Source organism: Corvus kubaryi, unplaced genomic scaffold (genome assembly GCF_017639235.1).
Source record: "Corvus kubaryi isolate FWS band 111438036 unplaced genomic scaffold, C.kubaryi_AGA036_p1.0 37341, whole genome shotgun sequence".
In the NCBI taxonomy this organism is placed as follows: Eukaryota; Metazoa; Chordata; class Aves; order Passeriformes; family Corvidae; genus Corvus; species Corvus kubaryi.
This window is the reverse complement of record NW_024581112.1, coordinates 4,865,804-4,881,359: the sequence shown is the minus strand read 5'-3', so window position 1 is coordinate 4,881,359 and position 15,556 is coordinate 4,865,804. Positions and strand designations below refer to the sequence as shown.

Genomic DNA, 15,556 nt, shown 5'->3' with positions numbered 1-15,556 from the left:
AGATAGCAAGAAAATCAATTATCTCCCAGGTCACTAAGTCACCAGAGCTATAGAAGTTCAATACCTAGAACTGTACCCAGAAGCAATTTGTAATGCATCAGAAATAGTTCCCATGCAATTTCCAAAGGTCACGGAGTGCAAACCAGGAAACTAGCAGGAGTCTTTATCACTTGTAGCTTCAAAGCCAAGTTTAGCCAGTTAACCCTGCCACAGTGCATTGCTACCATCTCTCTCACCTGTATCTCCAAAATGAAGTGCTGGCCAAGTCTTAGAGAAAATGGACACCCTCACATTATCAGGTCTATGGGGAAAAGGTGCATGTTTAGCTTCAAAATGAAACTTCAAAATGAAAAAAAATTTAATATTAACACTGTTGCTGTTAACATTATTACTTACAGTCTTGGCTACCAGAAAAAGTTGCAACTTTTTAGCAAACCTGATAAAAGCCTCAACTGCAATGGCTTCATGCAACCTAGCATCAAGGAGAATTTAAATACTTCAAGCTAAATTTGTAGTAACAATTAAGATTTATGTTTTCTGACAAAAAAGAAGGAACGGGGTGCCACCCAAGCCCAGTTTCAAACACTCACAGTTTATTAAAAACATACACAGAGCTACTTAAGGAAATAAGCACACCAGAAAAAGGGCTTACTTTTGTCTTAGGTTGTATGTATATAATAAAGATTTTATGGATATTAACAGAACAGAACCCTCAAAAAGTCATGGAATTTGAATCCTCCTGCAAAGCAGTGACACCACCTGTATCATTTCTGAGGAATGTTTGTCTAATTGTTTATAACCAGGCCCATTCCTCCAAATAATGGCAAACTCTCAGTCTTCCCTGACAGTCCCATTCAGCACAAAAGTATCTTTATTTACCGTGTTTAATCTACGTGGTTTAAATCACAATTTCAGCACATAAATTATTGTCTTGTACACTGATCATGATGAGTGCATAATAAAGTTTGCAGAAAAGTTCCACTTGTCTAGAAGCAAGTGGCCACTGAGCAGCTTATCCAGGGCTGGCAGCATGAGTAGGATGCCTTCAGTTCAAAAGACTGAGTGTGCATGGCAGTATGGAAAGTTCTAAATTTTACCACTGCTGATGACTGATAATATAAGGCCATGGCTAGCATAAGAGATAGGCACTGTGCCTACTCTGCCCGTTGATGAAAATGCAGCCCCAAACATTTATTTTTATATAAAATGTGTGTTAAAATTATTTTAGAGAACATCCAGTTCCTGTAAATGTTATGGGAAAATGACATTTACGACTAACCAGTCTCCTCTGTGTAACATGATGTGTTATTGTTGGCTGAGTGCCATTTTCTGTCATACCAAAAATATTAACTAATTGAAGTTAAAAAAAAGTTTCTGTAAGTTGGATCCTTGCACAATTATGCCCAATTCTGGTCAAAATAGCAGCACCAGCACTGCCTCAGGTGAATCAGATACTAGAACAGCACCTATTTTCCCATCTGCACCCCCCCTAAAAACATTCTATTAAAGAGGTCCACCTTAAACCTACACACTATGATGTTACATACAGAATAAATTTTTTAAAAAATCACAAGATTTATCTATAGAAATTGCTTAAAGAAAACTCAGACTGTTCTCTTAATATAAGACAGTATCATTAAATTGAAGTGTAAAAATATGGCATAAGGGTTACAAACTTACACTGAGCTGAAGCAACTGACTCCTTCAGAGAATCAGAACTTCTGCAAACTCCTCAATCAACTGAAGGATGCAGAGTAAATAGCCAAGACAAAATCCTCCAAATATTACTCTTCCATCAATAGTAAACACAGCATGGCAGTGATAGCAAAGAAGTATTTGCCTTACACAAACCAAACACACATGGCTGGGATCATCACTGCTAGTAGCAGCCTGACCAGAACTATCCACAATTTGGGCAAGCTGCACTCCCTTGTTTGTGCCTAATCTTTCCATGGGGAGTGGGATGAAGACAGGCAGGGCTCCAAAAGACAGTTTTCAGGAGCTAAGCTAACTCCTGTAAGAGTTCTTCACTTGGTAAATCCTAGCAGGAGGCTGCAATGGTATGGATTCCTAGTACTGACACTCCGAACAGAAACTGCAAGCCCATCCACCTGCCCACAGGGTGGATTAAGCCATGTCCTGTTCATCTCTGCAGTAGTGAGTGTTTTACAACACTGGTGATTTTAAAAACAGCTCAGTAACTGTGGTCAAGCAATAGTGTTCCATCAGGAATAATGCTTAAAGTATACACCTAAAACAAAATTCAGGTTCATAAAGACACATGATTTCTCCCATCAATTGAACTCGTTAGCATGTAACATCGAATATCAAATGCAATAATTTCAATGATGCTGTTGTTTAAAAATCACAAATTATAAAAAGCAGTAGCTGTGTTGGTTTATTTTGTGTAATTACTGCACTTAAAACCTATTTGGATTAATAATTCTCAAAATCTATTAGAGTAAGTTAACACTGCTTTTCCATTTTAATAAATCTGAGGATCAGGCACAAATTTCACTTGCTAAAGATGAAGACAAGACAGAAGCAGGACCTGGATTAGTAACTGAAAAGTTCTGCCTCAATCTTGTTGCTTTGACCCCTATACCACATCTCTTGTGGCTCATCTTTCCATTTCCTTCAGAAAGCTTTCCATCTGCAAAACTATAATTTGCTGGCTGACGTAAATTTGAAGAGTTCCAAATTCTGGTGTTCCATCTGAAATTACTGGCTTTATTTCTGATTTTACACACAGTGTGGTGGGAGACACAGAGAGATAGGGGAGGAAGGGGAAGGTGGTGAATATGCACTATGGTAACATAAAAAAAAAGAAATCCTGAGTTACTAACTAACAAAATCCAAGTGCTATTCCCATGAGCTGGTTACCTTATTGAGGTATTTAGATTCAGAACAGAAGAGAATTAAGTCATGCTGCATTCACAATCATATGGCATTGAAATGCCAACAGTAATAGGTACCTTCAAAGAATACCTGAAATAGCTGTTAAATCTAGAAAGAGGGGAGAAGAAAGCAGAGGGCATCTCAAAAGCGGTGATACATCAGAGTCCAGCTCACAATTCATTGTGCCATGTTTTCTAATAAGCTGAACGCTGGGACTCAGAGTTTTTAAGGCTAACTTCAAGTAAAGCTCATTAATATTGTGATCTTCTCAGGTTCGTGTTAATTTAAAATTTAAAAGGATAAGCAGTCAAGTCAAAAAACAAACAAAATCAAAAACCTGCCAACAATTTAATAGGACAGCATCTTCTTCACTCCCACCTGAAAATCCCACTCCCACCTCCCTATCATAATCTCAGGCTCTGCAGATGGCTGCCATTATAAGATTAGAAATGAACATCAGAATTAGTAATTACCACATTGACATTCAAATCTTTACTGCCACAGAAAGCATTAATGCTTTTTACACAAGACTGATGTTTTGATAGGTGACTTCCAAGAACATCTAGATACAGAAAGAATGTAATTCAAGATAGAAAATTTTTTTCTTAAACTGACATTTCATAATAAAACTGAATTTTAGTGCTGAAGCAAAATTACTCAAACTGGAAGTTAATCCAGTCTTAAATCTTAAATTGCCCAATATAAATTTGCTAAAAGTTTCTCACACCATTTACTGTCACCAAATTTACGCAGGATTTCATAACATTTATGAGTGCAAATATCCCTATATCACCAGTAAGAATTTTCATCAGCTTACTAGTTGTGAAATCATGGTCACAAACCTTAGTGTTCCAGAAGAATTGATTTTTAAAAGCATATACTATCTGCATATGTGTACTCAGCATCACAGCTAAATACATCTGGTTATCCATGTGAAATTTTGCCCGTTAACCCAGAACTGGCAATACCATTCATCTTCTATGACTTTTATTAAGACCTGTAAAGCAAGTCAGCATTTTAAGCATCAGATAAAACTGTAATTACTTTGTGACAGTCTATGGAGTAATAAGAATTCACACCCCTCTCATTAAAAGTTCTCATTTTATAAAATAAATTTCCTTATTGGGAAATTTGCCTTACACATTCTCTTGCAGTCGAGACACCCTTTGTGGAGGTTTGCATCCTAGCATAAACTAATTCTTTGAAATTTACAGATGCAAATTAATGTAATGGAAAACAAATTTTAAAATAAGTATTCACATTCTGTTGGGAAGTGCTGACTGATTCAGATAAAGCCAGCAGATTACACAACAGCTATGGTATGCTGTTGCTGCTGTAATTTCAAAGGCTTTTGACTTTCTTTATGACAGGGGAAAAAGAAGCATTAATAAAGGTAATAGAGAGCCATAAAAAAAGCTTTTTTTATATGTCTTCATAAAAACTGCACATCAATAAATAGAACTGTAGGCAAAGGAAAAGAAAAAATTTTAAAAATGCATAGCCACCCCAAGACCAGAAATACTTTAACAAACCCAAATTTTGTTTCAATGAACTGTGGAAGGCACAGACTGGCTTTCTTACAAAAATAAATATTTAACTGCATTGGTGTCAAAAAATTACAACAACTTGTAAGATTTACCAGAAATGATGAAGCATGTTTCCTCTCTTATTAAAGGCCAGACCATGTCTTATTGCTAACTGGGAAGAGTGCCTCAAAGGAAGAGGCATGACTTCATCCACATTTAAAAGCTTTCAGCTTAAAGCTTGTATTTGCTTTGTACCAGGGAAATTCAAGCATATGTCCAAAAGCCTTGGAAGCAAGTCTCCCTTGTGTAATAATCTGTAGAACCTCTTGTAAGCCACGTCTTTCATCTGTGGAAGGGTGAAGAGCATGACCTTGTTAAAAATATATATCTTCATGATTAAAAAGAAAAAATCATGGAAATTAAAAACCACAGTCATTTCTGCAGAATGGTCTGATACAGATACTGACAATATATACATTAAAAACTCCACAGCACTTCAGTGAGAGGAAAGACAAAAGCTGAGCTTTACAAGCCATCATCTATTTCACTTGCATCCTTAGAAGACAGCCTTTTCTAAAATTACCACTACACCATTGCTTAAACAAACAAACAAGCATCATTTTTATTCTTATTATTCAAAGAATAATGATTCATTCCAGAACAAAATAAAAAAAATTAAAGTACAAGAGTGTTGCAGTCTCAGTCTCCCATACTTTCGTTGGTTTCTGTGGAACTCAAAGAAAAAGTTGCCCCCTTAGAATCCTGTAAAAACATAAATTAGACAATATCCATGTAAGAGAGGTCACCCCAGGAAAATGGAAAGTCCCTCTTAAAGACAAAATGTTATGACATGACACCAGGACAGTGAACTGTTATGGGAGTCCCCACACCTGGTAGAGAATACAGTCATGTTGCCAAATAAAATGTAGTGTAGCTGAAGCTATATGCACTTGGAAAAAATGAGGAAAACAAGACAACACAATTGAATGCACGGCATTAATACCAAGAAACTGTAGCCTGCATACTGAGGGAAACAGCTACCATGAACAGAGGAAAGCTGAGAAATACAGTTTCTTCCAGGAAATAAAGGAGCAATTAACTGGTATTGCAAATAAGTACAATTTTAAGCCACAATAAAGCAATAATTTATAACAGAAGCTCCCAAGAAAAAGTAATAAGACACTGCCCTGACTCTGTTTAACTACCTATCAGTCATGTTCATAAAAACAATTTCCAATGTCTGTTTTTGCTGGCTGCAATTCAGAAAGGGTTGTTGTAGTCCTGTGAAGTCAGCTGCTTAAAGTTGTGTGAAAGCTTTGTCTAAATGATACACCTACCTTTGCCTAATACAAAATTACATGATCATGAAATTCAGCTGGCAATGAAAAGAATAAAAATATTTTACTGGATAGGGGAGCATCTGTTCTTTTTTTAAAATTATTATTTATTTAAGCTAACTTTTTTGACGTTTGCATATTTTCAGTGAAATTGCTCTGTCAAATACTCCGGGTACTGTTCTTCAGGCAGACAATATTTTGGATGAAGTTAACACAAAGTATGTTTACCCTGTCACTAAAGTCACTAAATGCTATTATCAGTTAAAGCACTTCTTCAATTAAGCCAGCTGACTTCTTAATTCGAATAAAATACATAACCAAGAATTGACCTGCAGAAGTCAGGTTCCAAAAAAAAAGCTGACCAAAATTAAGCTAATTAATTTAAATTAATTAGCAAACAAATAAATAACACCAAAACCCCCAAACATTTTAGGGTTCTCTTCCATTCCTAAGTGCATATGTGCAGACATAGTCACTGTGACCTACTGAACCATGAAACAGGAACTCAGCAGCCAAGGAAAATCTGCAAATATTAACAGACTCCCAGCTGACTTCTTACAATATCAATTTTTACTCTATCCAAGAAATCACCATCTATTCAGCACTGTTAAGGGTATTTTCTATATAGGAATATACGACTAAACATACAGTTATCAAAAGCGTGTGAAAAAACATAATGACACAGTATCAAAAAATATACCATGCTTAATACATCCCTTTTTTCTTTCTGGAAACACATTAAAATCCTTTAACTCCCACTTGCTGTGCTATGCTCTTAACTTCAGTCAAGTGATTTTATAGAAATATTTTTAAAAAACAAAATAGTTCTCAGTCATTACAAATATTTGCTTATGAGTCTGTCTGAATCTTAAAACTGTGTTTTATCTTTTGAATGAAGGAATCATTTCTAATTACACAAAGTCTTTTGGCATGACCAAAGAAACAGACTCTCTTGAAAATCCTTATACAACAATCCAAGTACCAGTAAAATAGGGACTTTTGTTCAAATAGCCCATGCAACACAGACTTGATCAGACTTGACTTGATTGCCAACTTATTTTATTTATTATTTATGCACAATTATCTTACTTGCATCACAAAATATTTATACAGCATATCTGTGAAAATTGCAATTGTTTGTTACTATTTGGCCTAAGAGCTTCTTTCCAAAGCAACTTAAGGGGCATGAGTTGCTGGATCATTACAGTTTCACTTGGCCAGAGAGGTATCAACTAGCTAACATGGAAGTGTTGGGTAAGACACTGATTACCTAAGGTATTAATGACCACAGCTAAATTTGCCTTACAAAAATAAATTACGGTGAAGAAAACTAAAATAAATCAAATGCTAGTAAGTCTAAGTAACTATATTAATATGTCTTAACTTCATGAACACACAAAACCTGAGTTCATTCCAAATGAAATTGTTAGTTGTGCTTCTGTTATGGTTTTATAGCTATGGCAACGGTAAATCATCAATTGAACTTCACTACTAAAGCATTTAGAGACAAGGGTGGGGAGGGAAAAAAGATTTTTACACTAAAAAGAATTAGAACTGAAAGTAGCACTGAAAAGTGGACAAAAGTTTATATACCATGAACACAGTAAAAAGCTGCCTTTGAGATGGTAGAGTCCTCCCCCCATTTATTTGTTCTGTCAACCAGCAGCATTCCTTCAAACTCATTTCACAAACCTCTCCCCCTCCATTTTCTACATTTTCATATCTGTTTTCCCCATCATGTTAATTGACTGTTGTAAACAATTTGTGACTGCTTCAAGTCTTTGATGTTTATGGCTACTTCCCATTCTGTTAATTTTTCATACAAAGCATTTCATTACATTCAACATAGTGCAACTTAGGCAGTAAAATAGAAACAGTAGGAACTATGAAGATGTTATAAGAAAATTTTATTGTCATGGATTTCTATACAACATCACCATTAAATCAGACGAGTCTGGTGGACAGTTGAGAATGGCAAGGACTTTCTCTCGCGGTGCTGGAAACTACAATGCTTCCAAAGGGGATGCTGCTGAGGCAGCCTACTGCCCAGGAATATGCCTTCAGTCAGTCAACAGCTAATTAAAAGCTGTGCAAAGGAGGCTGTTATCTAAACTCTTCCTGAACTAAATGGAAGGCTGCAACAGGAACTTGTCAGTGGGAAGCTGTAAAGACTCATCACTTGGACAAGGGCATCACAATAGTGACCATAGACAAATGTGGAACAGGAATCCTAAGTTTCAGCAGCAGCTTCCAGACAGTTGTCATCATATTTCAGAGGGGGAAAAAAGTAAAGTTTAATGGGTGCTTAAACAGCCATTTTCTACATGTACAGCCTTGATAACCAAGTCATTTCCTTCACATGATCTACACAACTGAGTCTGTACCATACATATGAACAACATACAAATTCTAATATTTTAGTACTTCAACCTAGGCTTTTCAGATTTTTGTTTAATACCAGGATATACTTATCTTGGCTGTAGGAAAAATGTAATTGAAAGGAGGCATATGTGCTGGCCAAGCCTAATCATACTTTAGACCAACTCTACAAGCATCTCCTTGGACAAAGAAAAGTCTCAAAAGAACCTAAGAAGTTATTTGGAGGTTTGTTAGGATCTTACATAAACAAACACACAGCCTTATCCCAAGTCTCTTGCAAATTAAGTATGTTGCATCCCAATAAAGACTGAATATTAACATCAACTTGTAAAACTAATTTTGGAAAATCATCATGAAAACCTTCAAGAATCATGTAAAAGCAGCGTTGCACTTAGGCACATCTGCTAATCCAGGCCTAACACATGTTAAGACATTTGGGCTTTGTTAAGTTCAAAAGGCACAACCTGAATATGTGTTTATCTGCTGACTGCATTTTTGTGTGTGTGTGTGTTTGATACCAAGTCACAAGGCCTGCACTTTCACTAAGGACAGACTTACCTAATTTTGCTCTGATGTGCTGCTTAGGAATTCACATTAGGCAGCCTGACTAACTGTCCATTGTGGCTACATGTCCTTCACATACTCAAATGTCCTTAAGGTTTGATCGTAAAATATCAGGATGGTTTATAAATAAAAAAGTTAGGAGAATTATGATGCTGTAAATTACATCTGCCCTTGGGGGCTGCACTGACCTAAATTCTCAAGCATTATAATTATCACATTTCTTAAAAGAAAAAAAGCCCAACACACACAAAAAGCCAAACAAAGCTTGCATGCACATACCTAGCCTCAGCAAAGAGCTGAAAGACATGCAGCTCCAGTGCAGAATACCAAAATAGTTTTGTTGTACTGATCCCTGTCAAAAATTGAAAATGTAATCAAAGATGCACAATAACTGAAGTTGCTAAGTCTAAATGATCATACTGAATTGTTCACTACAAAGAACTTCTGAATAGAAAGTAAGGCCAGTGGGCACTTTCAAATGATGCTATAAGGAGAGGTCTGCTTGTAGTTACAAGTGGATGTTCATGGACATCTGGCAGAAATGTCATATTTCAAGTGTGTTTTTAAATGCCCACTAAAATGGCTACAAAATACAATATTGTTTCCTCCCACAGATTGAAAAAGCTTCTTGAACAAGAAACAGTGTATCAGGCAAAAAAAGAAAAGGAAAACAACAAGAAAATAGCTAAACTGAAAGAAGAGTTAACTAAACTGAAATCCTTTGCTTTAATGGTGGTGGATGAACAGCAAAGACTCACTGAGCAGTTGAATCAGCAAAGTAAAAAAATTCAAGAATTAACCACTTCTACAGAACAAGCACACGAAAAGCTGACTTTTGCTGAAGCAAAAATTCAAGAAGAGAAACAGAGATCCAGCAGGCTGGAAGCTGAACTTCACACCCAGAGCAGTAAGATTTCCCAAGACCAAGAAGCAATGATGGCCAAACTAACCAATGAAGACAGTCAGAATCGCCAGCTCCGGCTAAAATTAACTGCTCTCAGCCGACAAATCGATGAGCTGGAAGAGACCAACAAATCTTTACAAAAAGCTGAAGAAGAACTGCAAGACCTAAGGGACAAGATAAATAAGGGAGAGTGTGGGAACGCCACTCTTATGACTGAAGTAGAAGAACTACGGAAACGACTGCTGGAGATGGAAGGAAAAGATGAAGAGCTCATAAAAATGGAAGATCAGTGCAGAGAACTTAATAGAAAGTTAGAAAAAGAAGCATCACAGAGCAAGAACCTTAAAGGGGAAGTTGATAAACTTAATAAAAGAATTATGGAGCTGGAGAAACTGGAAGATGCTTTCAACAAGAGTAAACAGGAATGTTACTCCCTGAAATGCAACCTAGAAAGAGAAAAAATGTTAACAAAGCAGTTGTCCCATGAGCTGGATGGTTTAAAAGCTAGAGTTGGTGAGCTTGAAGCAATTGAAAGCAAGTTAGAAAAAACTGAGTTTACACTTAAAGAAGATTTAACAAAGCTGAAGAGTCTAACAGTTATGCTTGTGGATGAAAGAAAAACTATGGGTGAAAAAATAAAGCAAACAGAAGAAAAGCTGCAAGCTGTGACTTCTCAGCTCCAGGTGGAGCAAAATAAAGTGATGTCAGTTACGGAAAAGCTGAGGGAGGAGAGTAAAAAGGCACTGAAATCGAAATCTGATGCAGAGGAAAAAATGTCCAGTGTTACAAAAGAAAGAGATGAACTGAAAAACAAACTCAAAGCAGAAGAGGAGAAAGGAAGTGATCTTGTTTCCAAAGTGAATATTCTAAGTAAAAGACTTCAGTCTCTGGAAGATGTTGAAAAAGAATTTCTTAAAAATAAACGTAAGGAGAGTACTAAATCTAGCACCTCCTTGCAGCAGGAAAACAACATAATCAAAGAGCTTTCCCAAGAAGTTGAGAGGCTTAAGCAGAAGCTCAAAGAAATGAAGTCCATAGAAGATGATCTTATGAGAACTGAAGATGAATTTGAGTCTCTAGAACGAAAATATGTCAGTGAACGGGACAGAGCCAAGCTCCTATCAGAGGAGCTGGAGGCTGTGAAAATAGCATTGGCAAGGTATAAATTAACAGAAAAGGCAGAGTCCAATCAGGAGCAGCGCCTTTTTAAGAAACTCAAAGAAGAGGAAGCTAAATCGAGTCATCTTTCCAGAGAAGTAGATGCACTGAAAGAGAAAGTTCATGAATATGTGGCAACAGAAGACCTAACCTGTCACCTGCGAGGTGATCACACAGTTTTACAGAAGAAACTCCTCCAGCAAGAAAACAAAAACAGGGAGTTAGCAAGAGAAATGGAAAGCCTCACGAAAGAACTGGAGAGGTACAGATCCTTCAGCAAGAACGTCAGGCCCGGTCTCAATGGAAAGAAAATTTCAGATGTGCCAGTTTTTTCTAAAGAAATCCAAACAGATCCCGCAGACAATGAGCCACCCGATTACAAAACCCTCATGCCTTTAGAGCGAACAGTCACCAATGGGCAGCTCTATGAAGACAGTGACAATGAGGAGGAACAAACAGTGTCTTTCAAAAGCAACTCATCCACCGCAAATGCCGCAAACAAAAAATTATGGATTCCTTGGATGAAGTCCAAAGAGAGCCATCCTCAAAATGGAAAGATACACACAAAGCAAAATGGAAAGTGTGCACAGACTGGAGATCTCGTGCTAAGCCATACACCTGGCCAGCCCCTTCACATAAAAGTGACTCCAGACCATGGACAGAACACAGCAACCCTTGAAATAACCAGTCCTACTACTGAAAGCTCTCACTCCTACACAAGCACAGCAGTTATACCCAACTGTGGCACTCCAAAGCAAAGAATAACCATTATTCAAAATGCCTCCTTAACACCTGTAAAATCAAAAGCAGGAGAAGGTTACATGACCCCAGAGCATGTAATTTCTCCTATTACTATGACTACTTTTGCAAGATCTCAGACTCCTGAATCGTGTGGTTCTTTAACTCCTGAAAGAACAATGTCCCCTTTGGCTTTACCTGGCTCAAGCTCTCAGGAACAAACTCTCTCCTCGGAGCCTTTGGAAATGGGAGCCAAGCATGCTGTTTTTAGAGTATCCCCAGACAGGCAGTCATCATGGCAGTTTCAGAGATCTAACAGTACAGGATCGAGTGTAATAACTACTGAGGATAACAAAATCCACATTCATTTAGGAAGTCCTTACGTCCAAGCTCTCACCAATTCCAAGCCCATCAGCCCTTGTAATGCAGTGCAAGACAACAGAACTCCAGCACTAGCCAATGGCCTACCCACTAAGCCCACCAATAAAATCACCAGCAGTATTACTATCACACCAACAGCCACTCCTCTTCCACGGCAATCACAAATTACAGTAAGTAATGTCTATAACTGACCCCCATCCATGCTGACACCCTTACCAGCAACCCATCCTGTTTTTCATCCCAGCAAGAATTATTTGGAACAGCCTCTTTACTTTGGGAAAGATCTGTGCATGAACTATACAACAGCATATGGAACTAACGTTAAGTTTTGCCTGCTTAGTGTTATCAAGTGTGCACTTACTGTATATCTTCTCACTGAAATACAGTTATGTAAAATATTTAGTCTTGCACTTGTATAAATGCATCTTTATGTATTGCCATTTTCAAAATAACTCACATTACTTTTGACTGCAACTTGCCTTGGTAAAATATTTTAACATTACAAAAAAACAGTAAATAATTGATTATTTTCATCATTGCTTGCTGAATATTTTTTGTTTGTTATGTGTGGTTTGTATTTTTCTGCATGTATGGTAGAATTTGAATTAAGCCATAATACTGCCTGCTAATTTCAGATAAGACTTGATTCATTATCTTCCCTGCTATTTCCCAATTCCTTCTAGCCCTCTCATTTCAGGTAATTATCAGTACATCACACACAAACACAAAATATTATGTATTGTATAAAACTGTTTGGCTAAAACTCTTTTTAAACCTTCCTGCAAACTTTGCTTGTAAGTGATCCGAGTTCAGAAGCTTGTATCACAAAGTAATTCTCCCCAAACAAGGGGTTTTTTCCAATACAACAGGAAAACTGCCATCATTTAGGTACGCTCTAAAACAATAAACAGCAACATTTAAATTTCTAAACAATAATTTAGGAGACCAGATTTACATACAATACTCAAATTTTGTCTAAGCTCCTAGCCATCAGTTTGACAAACAGTATACATCACACAGGTACACTGAGGAAGAAACAAGATTACCAAACTATGGCATACCTTCATGTTTTTCACTTCATAGACAGAGAAAGCTTGGCAGCAGCATTAAGCAGCATTACTAGACCAAGTCTCCAAACATGTAGGCCTCTGGGTCTGGGATAAATAGGAGTGCCATACAGAATGGACAAAGCAGGTTAAGGTATTTCAGTGACAATTACAGTGTTTGTGCCTAGGAAAAGGACAGAAATGTAACCGATTCTGTCCTTTACACATGTGCCAAGCAGTCAATTTTAATTTCCCAGAAAATACTGCTGGTGGTGGAGCAGCTTCACATATAATGTAAATCAGTCCAGAAGATCTGGAATGCACTTTTAAAGTTCTCTTTTTCGCAAAAGCTGTACACTCCAAATCTAAATTGTAACAATTGTTCTTATTCTAAAAAGTAAAATGCCCATAAATTTAATGCTTTTGGGGGTGATATTATTTAAAAAAAAATTTAAAACGGCAACCTCCTTATCAACAAGGAAGTTTGCAAGTAAGCAGAAAGTCCCTACCCACTAAACCCTTATCTTTATTCTGCCTATATTCCCTAGAGAAAAAAAATATTTCTCCAGTATAACTTAGCAACGAGTTCAGCAAAGAACTTTGGCCCATGATCTCACATAACAAGGGGACTTCTATCATTTTAAGTCCTTTTGACTGACAGGAAACTAAATGTTTATAACTGTAGATAATAACTGCTTTTAGAACAGTTTCTACTGAAAAGCAAAGTCCACCACCCATATACACTTTTTCTCAGTAAACAATGGGAAGAAAAAATATTAAATTATATAATATGTGTGATTGAAATGGATATTAACATACGTATTACAATTGGGCAATGGCAAATTCAAAAAGAGAAGTTCTATGTGGACCTTCACAACCCCAACTTATGTAACCTGAAGTTACTAGGCTTCATAAGAGGTCCTTCTTTCTTGTTTTGGGTCACTCTATCTCCATGGCTGCACAAGTGAGCTCTAAGACCTGGGTCAGAAGGAGTACATAGTCTTATTCTGCAAAGCAAACTTTGACTCACACCAACTTCAGCAAAAGTTACTGATGAAGACAGCAGCCAACACTCAGGCAAGACAAGATTATAAAAATTTTAGAGCGTGCTAATTATACAAACAAGTTACATAATTACATTCAGGTTGCACATTTTTAACTGCAGGGCTCAGTCAAAATTAAAAATCAGTACATTCTCTGCACTTCTGCTCTTTGGGATACTGCATATCCTGCTGAGCCATACCTAAGATCTCTGCAGGAACACATTACAAGCATGGCACTGAATAACTGTGTCTGAAGTACCGACTTGCCAGCATACTAACAGACACCAAATTCTCCAAAAATTAAAGGATTAACATGTGTCCTCCAGAGGCACTAATATTTTCTTCAGTTAGACTGAAAAAGCTTGTAGAAAAAAAATTTAGATCTACCTTCAAAAATACACAGAAGTGCGTTGATCATTAACCACCTGGCTATCTATTGTAATATCTTATAAATGAAAAGCACAAATGAGGACACAGCAATAATCACACACAGTCCTCTGGACAATTACCAAGCTATTACAAATAAGGACATTCAGTCTTTAAAGCTAAGACTGGAATACAAAACCTAGATGACAGTTCAAACCATTTATAAGTATAATCCCTGTCTTAAACTCATAATGATTTATCAGTAACTGTCTAATTAACAAAAGACAAGGAAGCAGCCACTCATGACCATTAACTCCAAAGTAAGGAGCATCAGCACTGCCTGGAAACGAAATTGCTACATTTCCAAAAAACACACCTTGATTAAGGGATTCTTACATTCCCCTACTGATGAAGCAACATCTGTGTAGATTTAACTGACGTCACAGCAAAATTTTTGTCAGTCATTCCAACAGATAAAAAAAAAATCAAATAATTATTTTTGCCTGAAAGTAAGATTTGCACAATGAAACAGGTTCATTCTGTTTGAATTCCCAAGATCAATTTCAAAGCTGAGAAAATAAACACCTGCATGTATTTGCTGAGAGCTGAAACTTAATTGTTTAAACAGAAAGTTAGCTGTAATTTTATCATAAAATAGCAAATAGAAAGCATAGCTTAAGGAATCAAATTATCGATTTACAAATTAACCCTGAATTGTTCAGATCACCACTCCATATTTCAGAGTACTTCCACTTTGCTGAGAGGGAATATCCACCTACTTCCTTGGCAGACAATAAGAAAGCAGAAGGGCAAGGAGAAATTTAAATAACTTATCTGCACATCAATTAAGCACTCTGAACAAAAACAGCAAGCATAATATTAAAATTCAACAAGTAAGGCAGCTTTTCTAGGAACTTCAACTACTCTAAGTGGTAAGTATTGCTGTTAATTTGGAGGCTGAGAAACTTTTGCTTTCAGCAGTTGCTCAAAAGCCTAAAGTCTGACAGGTATGTAATGATTCATTTAAATGTTACAAGGAAATAAGGTCACATAGTAAGAAGCATATATCAGAGGGATTAAACTGTGAAAGACAGCGTAAAAACAGTTTTCAGCAGATCATAATATCAATCCTTCTCTTTTCCAAACCTCTTGACAAGCATCTCCTCTAAGGTTTAAAAATCTACCTTTTCCCCTTTATGTTTAGTTCCCAGCAAAA

The 15,556-nt window shown here is 36.8% G+C and overlaps 2 protein-coding genes across 5 annotated transcripts in view; one reads left to right on the top strand and one right to left on the bottom strand.

The window, feature by feature from the left end:
• The window catches only part of CMSS1 (cms1 ribosomal small subunit homolog), a 225,595-nt gene that overhangs the window by 194,198 nt on the left and 15,841 nt on the right, over positions 1-15,556 (bottom strand). The window lies entirely within an intron of this gene.
• The window catches only part of FILIP1L (filamin A interacting protein 1 like), a 189,372-nt gene that overhangs the window by 160,632 nt on the left and 13,184 nt on the right, over positions 1-15,556 (top strand). For all 3 annotated transcript variants that reach the window (XM_042031672.1, XM_042031673.1, XM_042031674.1), the window contains one exon: positions 9,319-12,055. In XM_042031672.1, coding sequence (XP_041887606.1) covers positions 9,319-12,055 — 2,737 coding nt within the window. The remainder of the gene's footprint in view (positions 1-9,318; positions 12,056-15,556) is intronic.